Source organism: Melospiza georgiana, chromosome 10, assembly GCF_028018845.1.
Source record: "Melospiza georgiana isolate bMelGeo1 chromosome 10, bMelGeo1.pri, whole genome shotgun sequence".
NCBI lineage: Eukaryota > Metazoa > Chordata > Aves > Passeriformes > Passerellidae > Melospiza > Melospiza georgiana.
In genome coordinates, this window is record NC_080439.1 from 12,330,241 (window position 1) to 12,349,300 (window position 19,060).

The 19,060-nt window shown below is 47.2% G+C and overlaps 1 protein-coding gene across 1 annotated transcript; it reads left to right on the top strand.

The window, feature by feature from the left end:
* The first annotated feature begins 5 nt into the window (after positions 1-5).
* Positions 6-13,597, top strand: BDH1 (3-hydroxybutyrate dehydrogenase 1). Its single transcript, XM_058030821.1, has 7 exons — positions 6-99; positions 1,275-1,406; positions 4,438-4,510; positions 5,976-6,086; positions 8,336-8,477; positions 9,980-10,132; positions 11,767-13,597. The coding sequence occupies exons 2-7, from the start codon at positions 1,324-1,326 to the stop codon at positions 12,234-12,236; spliced, it is 1,032 nt and encodes a 343-aa protein (XP_057886804.1). The 5' UTR covers positions 6-99; positions 1,275-1,323; the 3' UTR covers positions 12,237-13,597.
* The last annotated feature ends 5,463 nt before the right edge of the window (positions 13,598-19,060 follow it).

The following is a 19,060-nucleotide window of genomic DNA, read 5'->3' on the forward strand; positions in this document are numbered from 1 at the left end:
CCGGCCCTGCCCCCGGCCCGCCTCCCGCCGCGCCCGGCACCGCGGCCCCGGCCCAGCCTCATTCAAACGGCAGCAGCGCCCGGCTCCCGCCGGCTCCAGGTAACGCGCGGGTGGCGCGGGGCGGGCCGGGGTGGGTCGCGGCGGCCCCGCGGAGCTCTGGCAGCCGGCTCGCACGGTGACCTTGCCCGCGGGGGGCGCGGGCATCTCTGCGCGGCCTCTCCCGCCGCCGCCACGAGCGCGGGCGGCCGCGCCCCCCGGTGCCTCGGCCGGGCCGTGAGCGCGCTTGGGGCCGCGGCAGCCGCGTCCCGGAGAGGGGCCGGGCCGGGCCGGGCCGGCGGGACCTGCAGCGGAGCTCCGGCCTCGCCCTCTCCCTGCAAACCTCACCAGAACCCGCGGGGACACCGCCGTGCTCCCGAATTGGATCAAAGCACCGGGATTTCTGAGGATTAGCCGGGCCAGCGAGCCTCCTGAGCCCTGTCCGCTCCCTCCCTCCCCATCTCGGTGCCCACCACTGCTCTTTCTGCGGTAATTTCACCGGTTTCCAGCCCGGGCCTGGTTCCCAGCAGGCCCCGAAGCTGCCGCGGTGGCGGCCCAGCCTTCGGCAGAGATGCAAACCACCCCTAACAACTAGATACCGTCTCTCAGCTTCAATAAAAGGGACTGGGAGACGTTTTTTGTGCCTTGGGTTACTTTTATCCAAGATAAATATGATTTAAGTTGATTTTCCTTACCAAAGTCTCGTTCTTGAGATGTTTTCACTCGGTATTGAGTTTATTGGTTCCCTCTGCTTAGTCCAGCATCACCAGCTACCTAATTACCAAAAAATGTATTTTTAACTGTGTGGCTGTACTAGCTATAAAGCAAAGGATTGTTTTGGAAACACGTCACATAACATGTGACAGTCATAACATCACCTGTCACGTGAAGTTATATTTTTGTTCAAAGTTATTTCATATAGCTCATTTGAAATAATATATTCCATATGAGTACCTTAATTTTTACCTGTTTCAGAGAAAGCAGTTAAAGATGCATTAAAGAAGAGAAATTGACATTTTCTTTAAATGTCTCCTTGCTTGGTAGTTTACTTAGAATGCTTTTTCTTATTTAAAAGCATCTTGGGTGGCTGAAGGTTGAGCTGTTTATCTCTGTGTGAGGGACTGCAAGGGGAGAAGATGAGTTCCTTTGGACTGTATTTTCCTGTTGAAATACATGGAGTCAGCAATTCTTACAAAATAGTTGAGCAACTAAAACAGAGGTGCTATCTTGTGTTGCAGAGCTAAGGAAGAATAGTTTTGCTTTTGGTAAAGTGTGCTAGTTGAAAACATGTTGGCCACCAAGCTGTCCCGCCCTCTCTTGAACTTCTCTGTGAAAGCCCTGAATTTCAAGGACCCAGGGAATGGCTTCAGGTAAGTAACTTGGTGGAAAAGAAGAAAGAGTGACATCTTGAGTAAAGTATATGTCAAAGACTCACTTGATTTCAGTGGGACAGTTTATTTACAGAGTCACAAGGTGGTTGAGGTTGGAAGGGACTTCTGAAGGTCATGTGGTCCAGCCGCCCTGCTGAAACAGGGCCTCTCTGAGCTGCTTGCCCAGAGCTGTGTCCAGGTGGCTTTTGGGTATCTCCATGAATGAGTACTCCAGAACCTGCCTGGACAACCTGTGCCAGGGCTCAGTCACTGAGCTGAGCTCAGCAGAGATGGACTCTATGCAAGGAGGGGTTGACAACATGTTGGTTTGGTTTTTTTTCTACATTGCAGTTAAAAAGAACATTAATTCAGTATCCATCAAGAGTTTTTTTTTTGGAATATCAGCAACTAGGCCTTGCTTCAGTGCAAGAAACTGTCATATATTCCTGTGATTAAAGAGGCGGCGAATGCCATGAAATAAGAAAGTTGAGAGGGAGGGTTTTACTGAGAAATGGAGGTGGGCTGAGTAATTAAGCTGGTTCTTTTCTGCAAATGAACAGAAAATTGCCTATCTAATTCTAATTTCTAGCTCTGATAAAACCCCAACATTTATTTTGCTGTATGATTGGAACCTATTAGTCAAAATTCAGAGCAAGTTGAGTGCTTTCCCTGGCTTTGTTTTAGAGCAGGGCTCCCAAACAGCAGTGTGGTACTTCTAACTGTACATAAGCCATTTAGAAGGGGCTCATGGCCTGTTAAAAAAAGAGCTGCCACCTCCAGTGTTGCTCTACTGCTGCTGATAGAGGTGTCCAGCAGCATCACGGTCAAGGGTGGCTCTGCTAACTGGGTGTTGGAGATAGCTAGGCTGTTAAGAGATTTCCTGTGCAAACAGACATAGGTCTTTTATCTCCTGTTTGCTCCACATATACCACAGTTCACCTGCAGGAATCTGCTGTGGCCTTAAAAATACAAATTAATGTTTTATTAACTTGAGGAAAGAATTTTCAGCATATTCTTGTTTTTTTTTCTTCCGTCTTCTGTTTTGCTTACTGTGTATTTGTGCTTTGTGTGTCTTGTACTCGGGGCCAGCCTGTGTTGCATTTGCAAGTCCCCACAAGTTGCTAAACCTGCAATGGAAATCCAGCTGTTCATTGAAAGGCAGTGCTGCCACTCTACCAGGGTCTTAATGCACCGAAGCAGCATTTTTGTACTTGACTCTTCAAGCTGATGACTCCTTTTTTTGGTGGAACTGAACAAAAGGCAGTTTATGATTACAAGCACAAATTCAATTTGAGGACCATCTGTGCATTCTAAAGTCTCTGTTGTGGTCTCTAGAATTCAGTGATGCAGAGTGACAAAAATGGCTTATGGTACATTAGTGTACCATGTGGGGGCTCACATCACTTCCTGGCTGTTCCTGCTGATGACTTTCCTGCTCAGCAGCAGCCAGCATCTCTTCTTTTTTTGCCATTGCCTTCAGGTCCAGATAGGCAGAATGTCTAGTAGGTATTCTCTACAGATTATTGTCAATTGAGTGCAGCAAGTCAGTGCTCTGCAGTGAAATAACAGGGTCAAACAGGGCACTGAAAAATAAAACCCAAGTTCATTCAACTGTAAGAAATGTTATGAACATTTCTGGGCACTTTTAGACACAGCAAGAATCTTACTGTTGAGGTAAAAGTTTCAATCCAGGATTGCAGGTCAGTGATGTTAACACACTGCCTGGGGACTGACCTTTGCAGCAATTAAGTTTGCTATAGCTATTTCAAGAGCTGATTTGGCTTGTGACACTCTTAAGTTAGAAAACAGCTTAACTGTTTCAGGAGGGTGTGAGTGAACACTATTGCCTAAATGTGTCATCTTCTTTCCCATCTGGTTCAAAGCTTCTGCCTTCACAGATCCCTTGATTTCCTGAGATACAGCTCAGAGTCCAGAGCGTCTGCAAGCTGCTGTGCAGTGTAGCACAGGTCACCCTGCAAGAGCCTGTGATGTCTGAGCTGGAGATAATTGTGAATGATTATGCAAATTTACTTAGAAACTGAAAAGCAGCCTGGAAGATAAGCTCTGGGAAGGAGAGATGCTGTTGAAGGAGCCAGAGGGTAGATGAGACACAGCAAGTCCAAGGGAAGGCCAAAAGCTCCTGGAGGGCAATGTCAGTGCCCAAAACAAACATGAAAAAGCTGATAAAGTCCAGAGAGGTGACTGACAAGGACAGAGCTTGGGGTCACTTTGATTTGTTGTTCAGGCCCAGTTTTGATGAACGATGGCAAGACTTTAGACAGAGTGATGCTACTGGGTAACATAGCTTTTCTAAATGGAATCTCATTCCCTGGAAGGCATTGTTGCTTTGCTCTGGTTTGTCTTTGTGAATATGTTTTGTCTTTTGGGAGTCACAGATACTATGAGGAGGAGCTTCAGATCTGCATGGCAGGTATTGCTCAAAGACAGCGTTTCTTAGCTTAAAAAGGGGATGTAAAATCTAAGTGTATTTAATGGGTAGACACTGCAGGGGAAGAAGTGTCATCCAGAGTGAAATAATGATGGAGTTGTGTGTAAAAGGAGTGAGAGACAAATCCAAGCAAATTCAGCCTCAGGCTGGGTGTCAGAGACAAAGCCACAGCAGAATACCTTCATCAGACAAATGAATAACTTCCCATACCTCAGCTTTGTGCACATCTTAAGTGAGGATGTTGTTGCTTTTGAAAATGCAAACACTGCACTGCCTGTTTTGTGGGTGAAAGCAGCTCTGTGCCTCCAGACCAGGAGCTATTTTAGAATACTTTGTAATACCCAGACAGCTTCTGCAGCTGGAAATAGCATCAAGGTCTTTGGAGAAACAAATGTGTCATACTGTAGGAAACACAGAGGCTCACAGTAAGGAGAAGTATAGACTAGATTCTGTCTTTCCAAATGACAATCTACATCATGCATGTAGGCATCACTGCATTCCTTTTCATGTGTGTGTTACTGCAGCAGGGTATGGATAAGATATTCCACATCTGACTGTTCTGTTGGTTTGGGTTTTTAACAGGCCCATGCAGAGATTTTCCCTCCCTCTGTTGTCTCCATGTGGCAGCCGCTCTTATGCAAATGAAGTCGATCAGGTGAGTGTGACTGTGCCTTCCAGGAACTAGTTCTGCTGAGCAGGGGGTTTAAAATCCCTGAAGCCTGGTGACCAAACTCATCTTTCCAGTTTGCCAGAGAGACTGCAGGCTGGACCTCTTGAGCATGCTCCACATTCTTTCCTAGCACCGAGCTTCCATTGACGTAGCACGGTATGTGCTGCTAAGCATGGAAATAAACAATCATACAAGTGGGTTTTTTCTATTTTTGGAACTCAGCAGATTTAATGTTCCACCTTACAGTGGAGGGAATATGCATGACAAATTCTTAATAAAGCACTCTTTCTGGAGAGTAGTTGTTTAAAGACATGCCAATAAATCAGTGTGTCCTCACCACTTCATCAAGAGAGTGGCCCTTTTTAGCAGCCCTCTCCTTGAAGATACTGACTTGCCAGGAGCAGTGCCAGGCAAAAGGGATGATGTTTTGTCATCTTGTCTGTCTTGTGGCACAGAACTCAGCACTGAAGCAGTGCTAGAGCATGCACAACTTGGTCTATAACTCTGGAACAGAGTTTCAGAGGAGCTCAGATGTGATCCTTGCATCACTGCTGGGCTGCCAGTGTGAGAAGCCTTTGCTGCTTCCACCCTGATCAGTCCTTGGGTATGCTGGGAAAAGCCAAATTTATAGCTTGTTAAAAGAGATGAGTCGGAGTGAATTGCAGGCAATTATTATGTAATCACACCCACAGCAGCACCTTGGATGTGCAATTGTTGCTGTTGGGCTGTCTGATGCACCATTTCAGCTTGTTATTTAACTGCTTGTTATTTAACTGCTGCCTGTCTTTGGGTTAGAACAAGGAATTTGGAGAGGGAAGGAGGTATACTTCCATTTAAATGGTAAGTTGGAAAAATAAGGAGACTGAAAAAGCCCAACCAGACAAAAAGAGTGATGACCTACTGGTCCTAATTTCATATATTAACCCCACTTGAATCTTCCTAGCTCTTAGAACCCAGCTCTAGAAGGCTTAGATGCTAGAGAGAGAAAGGTAAGTGAGCAGTCAGAAAGATTAAACTATATCCTTTCTTCAGTCAAACTCTCTTCTCTATGCCCTATGGGCTATATGCACACAAGAGTGCACTCCTGCCTGCTTTGAACGTATAGGAGCAGTTCCTGATAAAGGGAGAATGTCTTGGGAACTGTCTGGTGTATTTTCAGATTTCAAGATGGATGTGAACTGCCAGAGCATGGTGGTTTGCTTGGTCTGTTTGCCTTGGAAGCCTGTTTGCCAGAGGTGCTGAACTCCTCCATGTTGGGAGGGCAGTGATCCTGCCTCACTGGAGTGAACTCAGTATGAAAATGTCATTCCTGTGTTCAGGAGGCAGAGAGTTTAGAGAGCATCCCTGGAACACACTGCTCCTGGCCAAGGATGTGACTTATTCTGTGTGCTGCAAATCACTGATATCAAATACTCAATTGCAGTGCATTTTGTTCTGGTTTGTTTTGCAGATTGGCAGCAGAGCTGTGCTTATAACAGGCTGTGACTCAGGATTTGGATTTGACTTGGCCAAGCACCTGCATGGCAAAGGTTTCATTATTTATGCTGGCTGCCTGCAAAAGGTAGGGAAAACAAAAACTCTTCTTCACCTGTGGCATGTGCAGTGACACATAGCAGCTCCAGTCTTCCCTCTCCACTCTGCACAGGTTTCTGCCAAGGAGAGGTAGGGTGGTTGGTACAGGGAAAGACACAGGTGTTTGAATTTCACAGAGCAGAACCAGGACTGAATGGTATCTAGGGAGGTTCTTATTTATGTCACAACATTGTGGCCTGTTCTATGTCTGAAAAGCTGGAATCCCAAATCTAATTTTATAGGCTTAACCATAAGCAAAGTTTGGTGTCAGGCTGTGGTCTGGACTTTGGCCCTGCTCTCACTGTATATATTTATGCAGGGCTTATTTTGATTAATTTTGAAATACACCAAACCACCAGTGATTTTGTAGCATGTGTTCTGAGCAAATTTTTCTATGTTCATGAGCACAGCCATGCCATGATGTGTATTGGGGCTCCCCTGAAATGGTTGGGTGTGTGATGGAGTCCCAGTAGTGCAAATGACAGAAGAATCAGGCCACAAACAGCTCAGTGACACAGCCTTGATATGCTCTGAAGGAGATCCTGGTGTGGCAAAGCATTGATGGTCATGGAGAACAGGAAAGACTTTTAGTCTCTCTCTCCATGTGAAGCACTGCACTTTTTTTGGCTGCACGGCCATTTCCTAACAGAAACAAACTTACCCCTCAGGATATCCTGGGGTGGGTCAGCTAGTTTGATCTAATCTTTTAGCTCACTCATCACTATAAACATATCTTGAATAGTGTTACTGTTTAAAGAGAATTTGCCAGGTATTCTTTAATGTTTTTCGACTTTCTACTATTACTTTTTTACATTATTACTAAGTTTTGCTTAAATTAGTAGTTTGTTTCTGCTGCATATTTCAAAATAGGTGTCTGTCTCGATAGCTGTCTAGTGTCCCAGTGTTGAATCAAAGATTTATTTGTTAACCCGGGCTCCCTCTACAGGCGTCACAGCAGAACAGGGCACTTGGTACAAACTGCTGCCTTTTGAAAAGGCTCCAGACAGAGGGTACCTAAGTACTTTTTTGATAGATGTTTCGACTCGGTTTTTGTAACTGAAGATCAACATTAGAGAATATAAAAACACTGCAAACTTAGAAAACACTGTTTAGAGTAATAGCCTGCCTCTATGTTGACTGAAGTCGAAAACTTCAGAATTGCAAAGTTACTTATGTGTTTCATTTCTTCTGTCTGAGCTGCTAAAAAGCCACAATTTCCAGTGGACATACATAACAGTTACTGAAACCTCCCTTCTATTTTTTTGTCTTCAGTACTTTTTCTACTGAATGCGTGTTCATGGAAAATCTTGGCCTCTGACAATTTGACATTCAGCAGCATGCCAGAAATCTTTTAGACTTTGATCAATATTTACTTCCTCACAGAAAAATCAGCAGAAAGCTTTGCAGTATCACTCTGTAATTAAATATTGCTTCTTTAGCTGAACTAACACTCCGTGTTCCAAAATCTGTGTGGCCATGCCAAGAATGGTAACAGCAGTTGTCATCAAAAAACACTGGAAAGCTCTTTAGTTAGCTGAGTGGCCTCCCATGTGTCTTCAGGCCATTATACTTTTTGTAGAACAAAAACAACTCCAACTGATTTTTCACTGTGCTACAGGCTTCTCTAGCAAAACCATAAGCAGAATTCTGATCAGAGTATAATTATTGCCAGTGCTGATTTTAGCAGCAGAAAAAGCTTGATGTTTTTAGATGCTAGATAAAAGTGGAGGTAGAAATAAGGAATATAATCTTTGGCTTGGCTATATTGGACCTAGCCCTGACATAGAGGAAATGACTCTGAAATTTTAGTGTCACTTCCATGGGTTTGTTTTCACAGCACACCTGCACATCAGGAGCAGACTGCTGCTTGGGGAGCCACTGTGTCCTCAGGGCATGCACAGTTCTTAGGAATTCCATGTCCTTACTGCAGAATAAAAGTGCAGGAGCTTGTACTGAGCAGGGGGTGCTTGCTGGGTGCCTTGCTGCACCTCTGGCTGCTTTCTTGGAAGTTAAAGCAGTTTGTACCAGCTGACTTGGTACAGGACTCATGGTCAGATGGAGGTGCTTGAGGAATGGTGTTCTGCAGTCCTGTCTGCTCCCCTTCTTCCTAGGGCTGCAGGACTGTCCTGAATATTCTGTGACTGCCCTGTGCAGTCTTTTGCTTGGTTTGATGGTTGGCATTTGATATTCTGCACAGCTCTTTGGCCAGATTGAAACCAGCACTTTCTTCCCCTCTAGGACAAGGGAGAGGGTGGCTCCAAGGAGCTGGATGCCATGAACAGTGATCGAATGAGAACTGTGCAGCTCAACGTCTGTGACAGCAAAGAAATGGACCGGGCAGTGGAGCATGTGCAGGGCAGCCTCGAGGACCCAGAGAAAGGTGGGTGTGTGCAATGGGCTCTGGGGCTGCAGAGGGACAGGAGCTTCCTTGCCTGGGCTCTGAGAGCATTGTCAGGGTGTATTTCAAAAGCTGAGCATGTGATTGAAGGACACAAATCTTTGAGGAGAAGCAGGACAAAGCAAATGGCCTGTTTGAATATTGTACCACGTCAGAAAGGAGCTTCCCACTTCACACAGCATCTACAAAGAAAACTGCTTTGTTCTCCACTAGCTCCTGTAGGGACACTGGCAGAAACCAGAGTGGTGTTCAAGGCTCTGGGATTAGTACTTTGTTCCTGTGAACTGAAGTTCATTGTGCCTCCCTTTCTGTTGTAAAACCTGCCCCGTGCCCAGAGATTGGGAATTACAAATGGAAATGGGTCCCCCACTCTTTCAAAAGGCAAAGGAATTTGAGAGGTTTTCCAAAGAATTTCCCATTAAGCCAGCTGGGTATCATTAATGCCATTGTAGATACTACCATTTAGAGTTCAGGGGGTAGCTGTACTGATTTTCTGATTTTCTTAGCCTGCCTACTTCATTCTACTGAGGTGAGCAGCAAATTCTGCTCCAGTACTGTGAAAATTGCCTTTGCTCATACATTTCTGAAACCTTTCCACCCTTTAAAGTACATTTTCCTCCTGAAGGATATCCACATTCAACAGAAGGTTGTTTTAAGCAGATCAACCAGTAATGTTTTGGTTTGGGATTTCTTTTTATTTTCTTTGTATTTAATTTTTACATATGAATCTTCTATATAAATTAAGTTTTCTAGCTCTGTACTCTCAAGCACAGGCCAGGATGAAGTTGCCTTTCCTGGGTTTATTTTGATAACACAGATCTGAACACAGTCAGTCAACAGATAAAAGTGAGTTTTTCTAAATGATGGACAGAAGCCTTTCTCAGACCTTTCTCAGCATGTTTCCTATACAATTAGAGTATTATATGAAATGAGTTAATTTTATTTAAAATTCCTTTCAAATCGTTCATTTTATTGCCAAATGAGTAGGTAGCTTCAGTTGTTGCCTTTTTGGTTGTAGCAGAATAAAAGGGAGAGGCCATGGTATGCATGCTCACCCATGCCTCCTTCCCAGCACTGCAGACACTCTAGTTCTTGTGGTGACAGAGGGGTTTTTTTACTTTGAAAGAATTAGTCTTTTGTTTCTTACAAGGTCATTCCTATTCTTATTATTTGCATTATATATTTTGCTTCTTTTAAAAATTTGTGGTGGATAAAAAAAGAGTGGCAAGGAGAACAGCTAAGACAAGGCTGAAGTTCTCTGCTGGCTCAGAACTTCCTGGGAAGCCTCATTGACAGTACTTTGTGGCTGCAGTGTGGGTGGTACAGGCAGATCTCCACGGTGGTTCTGTTTTCCCAGGAGACTGAAGTTCACTCTGGACTCTCTTCTGTCTGGTCTTCACCATCACAAGTCATAATGAAAAGCTCTGTTGTGTGGTTCAATAACCTATTAGCACAACTAATGGTGCTTGATTTTTGTCTTGTAGGGCTCTGGGGGCTGGTCAACAATGCTGGGATCTCCACATTTGGGGAAGTTGAGTTCACCAGCATGGACACCTACATGGAGGTGGCTGAAGTGAACCTGTGGGGCACCGTGCGAACCACCAAGGCTTTCCTCCCGCTCATCCGGCGGTCTAAGGGTGAGTGGCAGAGCTCCTGACTGGCTCTCCCTGTTGCAGGCCCCACATCCTGCCACATGTTGCTGTGTTAGAGGCCAGAAGGTCTGTGGCACTTCTCTCTGCACCATTGTCACCTTCCTGCCCTCAGAGGTACAGTGTGGTCCCCAGCAGACACACAGATTGCCTCACCTCTCCGAGTTACACAGCAAGGCAGCAGGCCTGAAAACCTGTTCTTTCTCTTTCCCATATGTGCTGCCTTCTCCTGCAACATCCCACACAAGATCTAATCCATTAGATCTTCTTTTACCTGTTCAGAAACTGCAGCTCACAATCAATTGCAGTGCCAGGAGCATTTCTCCCTGCTATATAAAAATCAGCTGTGGCAGGGTGGGCAGCAGCAGTGCAAAACGCTTCTTGCAGGGAAGTTGTTATTTTGCACTGTTACTCTAGGAGCCTGTGATGTAGGGAAAGAGGGGGTTGTACAGCAATGACATGCAGACCTGGAGCTTGCACGGGTCTCAGCGTAAAGGGGCAAAAGCTTTCCTGTGCTAGGGCCTACTGCCTGACTAAATGAGAGTATTTTTCACTCTTGAGGCATCCACAGGCATTTACAATATTGCCCTGTGCTGCAGACCTGGGCTGGATGTGGCCTGGGCAGCCCTTCTTCCACCATGGAAGGTTATCCATTTCTGAGGTCAAAGTTTCTCTTTCTAACACAACTTAGCAATGAGCTCTGATAGAAAGTGCAGAGAACTCCACCCTCTACCTAGACTACAGCACCCATAGCCTCTTACCAGCATTTTCCCTGGCCAAAGTGGATGGCTTCTGGCGGGGAGAAAGGCCTCTGTTCCTGGAGTCATAACCCAGTTGTCACATGGAAGAGTGCAGTGGACTTAAGCTGCTCTGCCCATTGGTGGTACAGGAACAATCTATTCCATTTTGAGAAGCAGACACTCTGAGCCACCACTGCCCTTTGATTTGCAAACAAACAAGCTCAGCTTTGGTGCCAGAGCCTTTCCTTGTTCCTGCTTTTATTTGTCAGGGCTCAGTTCAAATTGCTGCTGTGTGACGGTGTTCACAGGGGTCTCAGGTTGAGGGAAGAGACAAGGATTTGACTCCATGTTTCAGAAGGCTTGATTTATTATTTTATTATATATATTACATTAAAATTATACTAAAAGAATAGAAGAAAGGATTTCATCGGAAGGCTAGCTAAGAATAGAAAAGAATGATAACAAAGGCTCTGTCTTGGACTCTCTGTCTGAGCCAGCTGGGCTGTGATTGGCCATTAATTAGAAACATCCAACATGGGCCAATCAAAGATCCACCTGTTGCATTCCACAGCAGCAGATAATCAATGTTTACATTTTGTTCCTGAGGCCTCTCGGCTTCTCAGCATGAAAAGTCCTAAGGAAAGGATTTTTCATAAAAGATGTCTGCGACACTGCTGAGCAATCCTGTTTCCCCCTGCGCTGGCTCTGTCAGGAGCACAAACCTGAAGGCCGTTGCCTAGGGCAGCACTGCCGAGGCAGAGCCATGAGCGGGTCTGCCAGGCAGCGGGCAGGTGGGTGGGTGCATGTTCAGGAATGTGTTGGGTGGTGTGTGCCAGGTACCCGCTCCAGGCCAGGTACCACAGCTCGGCGTGCTCTGCCCAGGTCGCGTGGTGAACATCAGCAGCATGATGGGGCGGATGGGCAGCCCCGCCCGCTCTCCCTACTGCATCACCAAGTTCGGCGTGGAGGCCTTCTCCGACTGCCTGCGCTACGAGATGCAGCCGCAGGGCGTCATGGTGAGCATCGTGGAGCCCGGCAACTTCATCGCGGGCACCAACCTGTACAGCCCCGAGCGCATCAAGGCCATCGCCGACAAGATGTGGGACGAGCTGCCCGAGATCGTGCGCAAGGACTACGGCCGCAAGTACTTCGACGAGCAGGTCAGCAAGATGGAGTCGTACTGCAACAGCGGCTCCAGGGACACGTCGCCCGTCATCGAGAGCGTGGCGCACGCGCTCACCTCCACCACCCCCTACACCCGCTACCACCCCATGGATTACTACTGGTGGCTGCGCATGCAGATCATGACCCACATGCCCGCCGCCATCTCAGACCGGCTCTACGTCTACTGAGGCCTCGCGCTCATAAGCTATCCAGGTGGGAAATCTGTTTGAAAGAGAGCTTTGTACACACTTCCCATTAGTCCTTTTTAAATTTTTCTAACCTCATTTCAGAGTACTGTATTTTAGCTCTAAAGGGTTCATTTAAATATCTGACATAACCTAAAAGGCAGTAATTTGCAAGGGATGTTTCATAGGCAGGAATATGTTATGTTTGTGCAGGGACGATGATTTTTTTGCTATTTATTTCATGTAATCCTTTCTTTTTTCACCTCAAATATGAAGCTGTAATCATTATTTAAACTGCAATTGCTCTGAAGCTTTTTCAGAATAATTTCTGCTGATGGCCAAACACAATCTTCACAGTTCCTGCCTAGGATGCAGCCTCCACACCATAAAACAGAATCCCTCCATGCTCTAATGGCAAACCACTGCTTCCTCATGACAAAGAATGTCCAACTGACTTTTCCAGGCCTGGTCACAGTAGCCCAAGGCAGAGCAGAGACTTCTTTAACTTGGGGATCAGAACTCAAAATGCTCGAGGTGCTGAAACTGAGCAACTGACCCCATCCCTTTCTTTCTTAGAATTACACTGATGAAACCCTAGAGAAAAGGAACCAGTCTGCTTTTCTTGCATGCTTTTTTGCAAAGGAGTTCAACAACCCAGGGACTCAACCTTGCAGACTTTCACCAGAGGAGTTCCTTACTCATATGAGCATTCCCATAACTGTGAGCAGCTTTACGCACAGGACTGCAGGTGTCAGGATTGGCCTGCAGTGACATTTCCCTTCTCTTCACAGTATCTGAACATGAACTCCAGAGTTAGCTTGGAGAGGAGCTTCCCTTGAGCTCAGTTGTGGAGCAGATGGAGCAGAGAGGGTTACAGTCACATCACAGTGAGTGCCCTTCTCTTCAGGGACCTCAGTTACAGCCAAGTATTTGTACAGCAGCTTGCACAGAAGGGCCTTAACCCTGACCAGGCCTCCAGTACTGCAGCACAGGTGATAATAACAATCATAACTTCCACTGAAGGAGTCACTGAGCTGAAATACTTGCCACATGACATAGATCTATCACAACATCCATAACAATAATGTTGACTTTAGGAGCAGTCTCATTTCCATGATGGTTGTTTACATATCTGAGAAACATTTGTTTTGTACTTTTAGAAAAGAAAAGGAAAAAAAAAAAGAGCCTTTCATGAGGAATTCAGAAAGAGGAAATTTTTTTAAGCTTGAAAGGCAAAAATAGAAAGTAATTAATGAGCATTGTTAGTGAAGTTGCAAAGAAGAGATTTCATGTGCTCTAGTAACATACTGTGACATGATCAAACTCCTTTGGCTTAATAAATGTATACATGAATGGTAACAAAATTCAGAGGCTCCCTCTCTTTATTTTTGAAATATATAAGGTGAAGGCTCATATTCTGTAGTGGTGAGGCTCATGCCTGTTACACACACACCTCTTTCAGGGGCTCATTTGCAGTCTTGAGCCCTTCATGTCTGTACTGGGGATTGCAAGGAGTACCAGCTGTGTCCTGCATCTCGTGACAGAGACTGGACTCAGTGTATTCACAGCTCTTAAACCTGCATTTGGAGTGGACTCTTGCAGATTACAAAGGATTATTATGGATTATTCCTAAGGGATCAGGAAAGGAAACTGAGCTCTGAAGAGGGGAGGGTAGTAGCGGTGATTCAGCAGGGTAGCACACAACAGGTCACTGACAGATCCCAAATCCAGGGAGAGACTGGCTGGTTTCCAGACCTTCCTGATTTTCTCCAGAATCCCAGCAGTGGTAGCTACATCTTGAGTGCAGGGCATATTGCCTTGTTTTCCAATACAAGGACTCTTCTCTGGGACAAAACATGAGTATGAACTACCCAGCAGGCCCAAGGACTGAATTGCAAAGCAGAGCAAAACACCTGGATATCACTGTCTGTTGCAGATGACACTGCAGAGAGAGAAAAGCCTTTACAAGGGAAGTTCTTGTAGTCTAAAATTGAGCTTTTAAGATGCTAAGTAGCATAAAAAATCATGTAATTCCACCTGGGATGGTAGCTCCTGATTTTACTGCTGGATTTTAATACAAATCAATGGAGTTAGATATGGAGGTGTCCTGGTTTAGGGCCAATTTGGGAGGAAACTTCCAAAGGGGTCCCCCTAGAAAGCAGATTCAAGTGGCCCCTCCTCTGATTGGTTCAGGGAAAGATTTCCTTGGTGAAAAGTGGAAAAAACCTGTGTATTTAACAAGCAAAGTATTCACAAACATTAAAAACGAAGAATATCAAATAATAAAACCTCTCACTGTTCTGAAGAGATGGCAAAATCAGGAAGTCCTTCTCGTGGTGTGTAGCTCAGCTTGCTCAGTCTCTGGTGCTGGAATGCAGTGTCCCAGCCCCGATGGGCCACAGGCGTGAGCTCCCTGTGTTTTTCTGGGCTTTCAGTCCAGAGCAGGGCCAGTCACTTCCAAAAAAAGAGAAAAGCCTCAGTCTGGGGAACTTCTCTGCCTCAACTAGCTGAAAAAAATCTAACTAAAAGCAAAGGAGAGCTCTCTCCCACTGTCTGTGCTGCAGACAACAGTCTGTGAAAAGGAATGCTGAACACTCTTATCTTTATGTTTTTGAATACAACCATCTCAGACATCGCACCACTTTTCCTTCTCCCCCTTTTCACTCTCAGATCTACTTTTAAAGGTACAAAACTTACTTCTGGGCTAAACAGACCAATTCAGCATCACAAAGTCAGCCCAGGACAGGAGGAAACTGAGTGCCCAGCCAGGTTATCTCAGTTTAGCTCTGAGACCCCAGGAGCAAATGTAGCAGGTGTTCAACAGCACGGTGTTCATTCCCAGCCAGAGGGATAAAGCTGAGCAGGGATAACTGCACTCACATGTACATGGCATTTCTCCTGGAGGCTCCTGAACTCTCCCATGAGGTGGCCTCAGGGAGCTCTGGAGCTGTGCCACTGCTCCAGGGCTGGAGGAGATGTGGCAGTGCAAGTCACAGAGAACTGTATGGTTTTGTGTTATGGGGAGGCAATGGCTGAGCTGCTCCTGTGCATCCACAGCTGTTCCAGCATTTCTGTGTGAGTTTTCCTGACTCTGGGAGAGGTTGGCAGCAGATTTGTGGTCAGGAGGGCAGCAAGCTGGCTGGGTTTCCTGCTGGGATCTTGGCAATCCCCTGATTTCAGGGTTTGCCCTGAGAAGCTCATTAAAAGCTAATCCCCTCTGGGTTTGCATGACTGTCCTTTTGACTCAGAGCCCTCGAGGTCTGCCTGCACAGTGCCACTGCAGCTCCGGCAATGGCTTCAGCCCAGGTTTATTTGGAAACTGAAAAGAACAAAAGGACTTGGCCAGGCACCTGGTCTTCTGTACTCTCAAGGCTGCCTCTGCTCCCTCAGGAGGAGCTGGGGAGCATGGAGGGGTCAGTTTGTAGGGGTGCACACACCTGAGCTCCAGTCTGGTCCCAGCTGGCTGAAGGAAGGGCTCTCTCTTCCCAGATTTCTTGCCAAGTGAGGACCCTTGGTGATGATGCAACAGATCTCACTGTGCAGTATCCCTTAGGCAACCTGGAGTTAAAAATAACTTTGCCTTGTGTGGTGGGAAGTAGCAGAGATGGAGTAATTTCAACTACAGCTGTTACATCTTGTTCTGAGCCTTAATGTGGAAATCATGAAGTCCTACCCACTTTTTGCTCCTGGTGATGAGGTAGTGAGTACCAGCATTTAGTGACTCCTTACTGCCACCTTATCAGGACAGAGTCTCAGTTAAACAGGAGATCATTTCACAGCCAGAAATTCACACACCTTCAGGAGAGCTGCTCCCAGGCCCATGCCTCAGCTCCCACATCCTCGCAGAGTCTGACCCAGGCTCCCTCCTGGGTCTCAGCCCTGTGGGTGTGGCTGAGACTTACCCTGGAGTGGCAGTTTGGAAACAGGACAGCTCTGGAAACAGAAAAGAGGAAAGGATCACTCAGGTTCAGGCATTGCTAAACACCAGAGCACAGGATGTCTTTCCCAACTGAATTAAATATAACAATTATATAGGTCCTCAACAAAACATTAAAGTGGCTCAGTTGCTGAGCACAAAGTGAAATCCCTGTTTGTTCTGAGGTTGGACTGAAGCCAAGGGGGTCTTGCTTCAAGGTTTATGTGCAGCTGCTGGGACTTCAAGAACTGTGGCTCTGAAAAGAAAGTATCTCTTCAGAAAGCAAGAAGGGAATCATAAGCATAGCTCACACATCTGGTGTCCCTTCCCTGGGAAGGTACCACTCAGGATCACTGCACTGCTTTCTCTCTCCTCTTTCCCAACAGTGATGTAGGGCTTGCTGTGCAGCCTTGGGGTGCTGTGGAATTAAACTGGCACTTCCCTGTATGAGAGGAAGGGCTGGCCTGGTTCCACCAAAGCAGTAAGCAAGGAGCTCTTCCTCACTGAGCAGGAGTGCAAGAAACAGGAGATGCCAAGGCCAGGAGCAGCCTGTGCACCTGTCACAGGGATGGCCACCCTTTGCTTATCACCAGCCATCACCTGAGCAGCACAACCCTCTCTGGGAGTGGGTGAAAGGGGTGCTGTGAGTATGGCCCAATGCTGGCAGTCAGAGGGGGCAGCACATCTCCTCTCTGTGAGCTGCAGGGACAGACTGCCCAGAGCAGGCTCAGACTGCCCCTGCCTGCTGGCAGGGAGGGATGGCAAACACGGGATGCCAGCTTGGCCTGTGGGGACCTCCACCCCCACCATGCAGAGAGGGACATGCAGTGGCACAGATGCCATCCTGCAGCTCTCCTGCAACAGTGAGGGACAGTGGAGGTGGTTGCCTATCATTTCCTACCTTCCAAAGGGTCTCAGGACCTCAGGGCTGCCTGAAAACCACCACAAATCAGGCTGTTCTGCTTCCACAGCCAGCAGGCAGCTCCCTGTGGGCTGTGGGGAGCACAGGGGTGAGGAGTCTGGATAAGGTGTAGGTTGTTATCTTAAAAGAATTTTTGCTAACATAGTGTTTTGTTTGTGGTTATTTGAAGATGCCTTTTTGTCAGCATCTATCCCTGATCGCGTATGAGTGTTTCTGACTTTCTGGAGCTCTGCCATCACAATGAACTGGAAGAGGGAGTGGACCTGGCTACAGCCTCCTCCAGTCATTCTCTCCCTCCCTTCCCTAGCACAAGGTTGTGCAATTATTTGTGTGATGTGGGACACCTTCAGCAGAAAAGCTTGGGAGACCTGTGTCACCACCCACACGAGTCCTGGGGAAACAGAGCTCTCCCAAAGCCTTGCAGCAAGTGGGTCAGCCCACCCACAGACCACTCTGTGGTGCTAAGGAGCTGTGTCCTGGGAGTTGCAGCCTCCTGCAGCCAGCCCAGAGAGGTGCAGGCCTTGCCAGGGACTTTGGCCATCCTCCCTTTGCTGTCTGACAGGCCTCAGTGTGCTGATCCCTGGGGTGTTTGCTCCCCTCACTGCTTACCTCTCCATCAGCAAATGGGGCACTAAGAGAGGGCCTGTCTTTCCCAATAATCTAGTCTATGACTTTAGTCTTTATGTACAAGGAGGACATAGAAAACTAAAATCCCCCTCCTGATCTTGTGCAGGCATCCATCCTTGAGCTTTATTTTCCAGCCAGAGTAGCAAGTTGGGAAGCAGCCGGAGCCTGCTCGCCTCCTCTCTGAGTACCCACACACCAAAACCCCCAGAGAGCTCCTTGCTGGAGCTGGGGGTGAAAGTGTAAATGTTCACATCCTCATTTCTTCCCTGCTGTGAATGTCAGAGCAGTAGCCTAAAAATGCAGTAATATCTGGAGCAATCACTGTGGTGGTATTTCTGACTTGCCTAGAGCAGGATGAACCATAAATCTTGTGAGATAACAAGTTAGCACAGAGACTTGCAGCCAGTTTTTCAGGCCTTAGGAGCCAGAGAATCCAAGCCAGCCCACCCAGAGCTGGGCATTACTAGCACAGAAAGCAGCAGCTTTCTGTCATATCCATGAAAGCAGGGTGAGCATTTGGTGCTTCCCCTATCTGAGATCTTGAAGGTATTGTGGGAAACTTGACCAGGATCCAATATACCACACAGTGGAACTGAAGTATTTGTTGTCATGAGACTGCAAGTGTGACTGGTCTGAAGGAGAGACCAGAAAAATTATAGATTGGTTAAGCAAAACTTTGGGTTATTCTTGATGTCTCACCTCTGAATCTGCACTGAGTTTAAAACCAAAGATCTCACTCCCTGATGGGTCATGGGGACCTTGCTGGTGCCAGCTGAGGGTCCCCACCCTGAGCATGGCTCAGGATCCCATTCCAGCTCTGCCTATGGCTGTGCACTCCATCTGCAGTGGGGATGGAGGATGCTGGTCAGCCACTGGGCTGGCTCATCCCTACAATGCCTGCCTGACCCCTGTCTCCAATGGACAGAGCCCCTGATCCTGCTCAGGGTGAGAGCAGCTCTCTGGGACAAGGGCTGACCTGCTCTGCTGGGGATGGCACAGCTCACCCCCAGCCTGCTGTGCCTGGCAATGCTCCTGCTGGCACCAGGAGGTCAGCACCTCCCTCTTTGTCCTGCCTCTGCCTCTTGACCCCCCTGCTGCCTCTCCCTGTGGAGAGGTCCCTGCTGTCCCCCTGCAGCCTGTGGCTGTGGTGGATGTGCTCTGGCTGGGTGCTGGCAGCCATCCAGAGGCTGCTGGATCAGCAGGAGCAGAGGGAGCTGCTTTCCTCTGGCTGGCAGTGCTTTCCCTGAAGCTCCTCTGGATGCCACCCTGCTCCTTGCCTCTCTGAGCCTGCTCTGTGGGGATCAGCTGCACTTGGCAGAAATCTTTGCAGAGGAGAGAATCACCTTCCACCCCATGGGGACA